At 33.8% G+C, this 4954-nt stretch overlaps 1 protein-coding gene across 2 annotated transcripts in view; it reads right to left on the bottom strand.

Moving 5' to 3' along the window:
• MGAT4C (MGAT4 family member C) overlaps positions 1 to 4954 on the bottom strand; it is a 294007-nt gene that overhangs the window by 4335 nt on the left and 284718 nt on the right. Inside the window, exon 5 of one of the 2 annotated variants that reach the window (XM_017880709.1) lies at positions 1461 to 1608. The exons of the other annotated variant lie outside the window; for it this stretch is intronic. Within the exon in view, the coding sequence (XP_017736198.1) occupies positions 1461 to 1608 (148 nt within the window). The remainder of the gene's footprint in view (positions 1 to 1460; positions 1609 to 4954) is intronic. 2 annotated transcript variants of the gene reach the window in all.

Here is a 4954-nt window from a genome sequence, read left to right as displayed (position 1 = left end):
CCCTTCATGCTAAAAACGCTCAATAAATTCGGTATTGATGGAACGTACCTCAAAATAACAAGTCTTAAAAGAGAGGCCAATTTTTGTGGTCTCCACATAATTTATTAAGATCATGACAGCACTGTATTTTATTCTAAGAGTCATGGTTTTGTTTCTGTTTTCTGAAATGGAGTCTTGCTCTGTTGCCCAGGCTGGAATGCAGTTCCACCTCCCAGGTTCAGGCGATTCTGGTGTTTCGGCCTCCTCAGCCTCCCGAGTAGCTGGAATTACAGATGTACATGACCATGCCCAGCTAATGTTTGTATTTTAGTAGAGAAGGGGTTTCACCATGTTGGCCAGGCTGGTCTTGAACTCCTGGCCTCAAGTGATTCACTTTCCTTGGCCTCCCAAAGTGCTGGGATTACAGGCATGAGCCACCAAACCCAGCCTAAGATTTATATTTTACGCATTGAAACATTTAAAATCAGGCTGCATACTGCAATCAATAGCATTATAATTAAAATTGGTAATGCTTATACTTTCTTAGTGGTACGCTGATTAGATAATGGTACTTTTGTAAGCTATGGTGTCTTAGAAATGCAGTATGTCATTTCTTGGCTCCAAATATATATATATTTTTTTTACCTGATTGTAGTGTGTTCAATAGTTTCCTCCAAAATTCATGTCTACCTGGAATCTCAGAATATAAATTTATTAGTAAATTTGATCTTTGCAGATATTAGTTAAGGATCTTGAGATGCAATAATTCTGGATTTAGATGTGGACCCTAAATTCAGTAACTTGTGTCTTTATAAAAGAGGAAAAGACACAGAAAGACAAAGAGAAGGCCACTGATGATGGAGGCAGGAATTGGAGTGATGCTGCAAAGCCAAAGAGTACCAGAAGCGCGGCCACCAGAAGCTGAAAGAGGTGAGGATTCTCCCTTAGAACTTCTGGAGGGAGGAAGTGGGGCCCTGCCAGAACCTTGATTTCAACCTCTGACTTCCAGAACCATGAGAGAATAAATTGGTCTTTTTTTAAAGCCAGTCACTTTGTGGTAATTCGTTATGGCAGACCTAGGAAACTAAAACACTGAGTTTCATTAATTAAAAGTTGCAGTAAGTCATAAAACCAAACTGTTAGAGGTTAGAAAACGTAGCAATATGAACATAGGAATTTTAAAAGTTACCTTCTAAATTTTAAAGTAAATCGATTTCTTTTCTAGTCACTCTATAACATCCTACAAGAAAATCTCAAAAGACTCATGATTAGGCATTTTATTTAATTTTTTTGTTATTAAGGGTACTGGGTCAGTGAGTATAGTAGTTGGCAATTTGTGAAGAAACATTGAAGCTTTCTCCAAATAATTTATTATATGAGTAAAGCCCTTAAGCCTTTTACTATACATGTGAAACAAATTATCATTATTTTAATGCAAAATATTTTTTGTATTCTTTATTTAAATGTTTAAGGATACTTACGCTTTCTTTGTAAAGGTGTGGCAGCTAGGTAGCGATAGGTGACATTTATGGCTCCTGAGAAATTAGATAAATCCTTGAAAGTATGAACATAGCGTTCTGAATTCAGTTGATGTGTGGATGTTTCCCTTATAAGTTGTTTGTCTCCTTCCTAAATGCCAAGAAAGAGGCAAGAAAATACATAAATAATAGATGGTCATGGATTAAATAAAGTTTCTTTTTTATACAATAAATGTATGACTACAATATATAGTATGCAGGGTTATAAAATCTCAATTATTGACATCATAAGCTATAGCTCATCATCACTCACCTCATTTTTTACCTGGAGGTTCTGCTCCAGTAGCTCGCTCGCCTATTTTACTGTATATACAATTACACTTGTTTTCTACAGGACACATTAATAATGGCAATCTATTAAAAAAAGAATTTCTACATGAAAACTCCCACTGCCATTATGCTACTTTTCAAATTGTATTTTGACAATCATTTAGGGATCTCAAAATTGACGGTAATCTATTTTATAGTTTAAGGCTAGTTCCTACCATATTGCCTGATTTACTCTTCCTCAAGCACTCTCAGATAAAAGATCACAGTGTCTCCATGATTATGAAACTATAGGAATGATTAGGAAGATGCGATAGTGGACATAATATTTGCATTTTGGATACTTTATTAAATAAGTCACTTATGTGGCTACTATCTAGCTGTTGAGAAGAGCTAGTTATGGGTGATATGGCAGTAATTTTTTTCATATGTCCTAAGGTAACCTCAAATAGGATACATTTGCACCAAATGAAGGTAATATGTAGAGATCTAGGACTAATATTTCTCATGATAGTTAAGTTTGTGTGTGTGTGTGAGAGAGAGAGAGAGAGAGAGAGAGATTCTATTGGATGTAATGCCCAATCCTTTCATAGTTTAGATCCATTTTATTTATTTGGTATTGGATTTTGCATGGCATTAAATCTTCAGGAAGGTTTATAGTCAAGAAAACATATTCATATTCAGATTAAAATATGTCCTTTACCCATTAATTGCCCTTCTTTGATATAAGCTAAATGGTAAATTTTGATTATCTAATCATCATTTGATCAAGCCTTTATTGGTCATACACTATTTGGAAAATGACTATTTGTTTGACTCATATGTGATTTACTAGAATTGGTAGAATACGTTTGAGAACAACCTAATTAGAAAGAAATGTTTGTCTCTCTCTCTCTCTCTCTTTTTTTTTTTAAATGTGCACTCTACTATGTGATTTTATTCATTTATTTTAATTAATTTTTTTTTTTGAGATGGAGTCTGGATCTGTTGCCCAGGCTGGAGTGCAGTGGCATGATCCCGACTCACTGCAACCTCCGCCTCCTGGGTTCAAGCCATTCTCCTGCTTCAGTCTCCCAAGTAGCTGGGATTACAGGCACACACCACCATGCCCAGCTAATTTTAGTATTTTTTAGTAGAGACTACGTTTCGCCATGTTGGCCAGGCTGGTCTCAATCTCCTGACCTCGAGTGATCCACTCACCTCGGCCTCCCAAAGTGCTGGGATTATAGGTGTGAGGCAGTGCACCTGGCCTTATGTGGATTTATTTTATTCAGTATAGAAAGTCAAGCTAGGCATGTGCTAGCTATTAAGACTGTAGAGAAAGTAAATGGATTAAATAACCTTGGTCCTGCTATTTTTTTTTGTGGTCAAAATGTTAATTAAAGCCTTGTTCTAAAAAATTAGACAAAGCTCAGATATAAGTTTTACAACGAAAACATTCAATACTTTGCATCAATATCAAGTGGCAGTGAAAAGATGACTAACTCAATCTTTCAAATCTATGGCCAGACGCGACTATTCTTAGAATGAAAACTGAAAGTAGGGACTAGAGGCTTCCAATATGGTCCTTACTAAATCAAGATTCATTCTGAATATCTTTTCTGTATATCCAATTATGTTTATAAATCTAAATTTGGTATTTAATAGTGTATTTCTCTATTTTATACTGCTTCTGATAATTTGGACCAAGAAATACTTTAGTCCTTTGTAAGTTCACAATGTGGAAAAGTGTGACTTTGTGTGGCTTTTACACAATGCCGTGGGTAAAAGCCATAAACATTCAAAGTACTTGAGATTAAACCTTAGATTCTAAATTACTTAGAAATATACTAATTGACTATCCACTGAATTCTGATTATTTTAAGTTCTTTATACATAAATATTTTCATTGGTGTCTATCTGCAAACCTATAAAACATCATTAAAGTTTAAAATAAACAAATTTAGAACTGCCAAAAGTAACTAGTGACTCAGTTTAGTATCAATTATTTTAATATTAATGTAGTAGTGTACATAATTAATAATGCCTGGAAGAAATTTCTATAAAAAGCACAGTATTTACAGCACTAAATTCATTTTANATATTAATTAGAAAGCAAACAATATTATAAGACACATTCAAAAAACTTTAATGCTACATTGTTCCAAGACACAAGCATCACTTAAAAAACTTTTGAAACACATTTTATAGTAATTTTGCCTGAATAAATTTTATTCAGATATTTAAAATCTAAAATTAGGAATTAGATATGTTTAGAGAATAAAATAAAACCCTGAGAAAAGACAGCTTGCCTCTGAGAAGGGTTAGAGGTCTTTCTATTGAAATATTTTTTAAAGCTCATTCTCATATGAATCAGAATTGAAAACATTTCTAAGCCACTATTTAGAAAATGGGGAAATCTATATACAACAAGATCATTGTTTTAATACAGGCACCTGTATAATGTGGTTTGTATGATACTGAAAAAAGTCCCATTCAAAAAAAGAATTCTTACTAGTTCATCAGAGAGGTTGTGATTTACACATTTCGTTTAAATACTTTAGCTTACAACTCAGACTTCTATTGAAACACAATATGTTATCTAGTACCATTAAACTTGAAGCCACCAAACTTCATTAATAATTATAGTCAACGCTTATGAATTACTGTCTACATAAGAGGCAGGAGTTTGGGCATTTTATCTGTAATATGCATCTTAAATGTTCAAAATGGTCTTTTGGGATAGGTTTGCTATTACCATCATTCTGCTTTACAGATGAGGACACTAGGTCATGGTGAGATGATGTCACTCATTCAAAGTGGTACACTTAGTAGGTGATGTTGTGTCAGGATTCAAACTGTCCCACTCTTTTATCCTCTGTGTTACATTGCCTCTGGTAGAAAGCAGTTGGCATGCATGCCAATAAACATTGGTAAATTTAGCATGGGAAAGGGGAATCAGTAATGTTCAAGCTAAGCTGGTGTAACAGATGAAAATGAATGGCAGTCTTAGACAATTAGAAAGAAGCCTAAGAACAGTAGACATTTCAAATGGTAGAATGAAAGGAAATGAGATCTAAAGAAATCTAAATTAATTTAACAATTTCCTCAACCTAGTGATAACAAATACGCTCACATAAACAAGTCTTTTCTTTTTTTTTTTTTTTTTTTTTTTTTTTTTTTTTTTTTTT

This window comes from Rhinopithecus bieti, unplaced genomic scaffold, assembly GCF_001698545.2.
Source record: "Rhinopithecus bieti isolate Rb0 unplaced genomic scaffold, ASM169854v2 scaffold_11966, whole genome shotgun sequence".
Classification (NCBI taxonomy): domain Eukaryota; kingdom Metazoa; phylum Chordata; class Mammalia; order Primates; family Cercopithecidae; genus Rhinopithecus; species Rhinopithecus bieti.
Note: the sequence above shows the minus strand (reverse complement) of the source record. Positions and strands in the feature narration are given on the sequence as shown.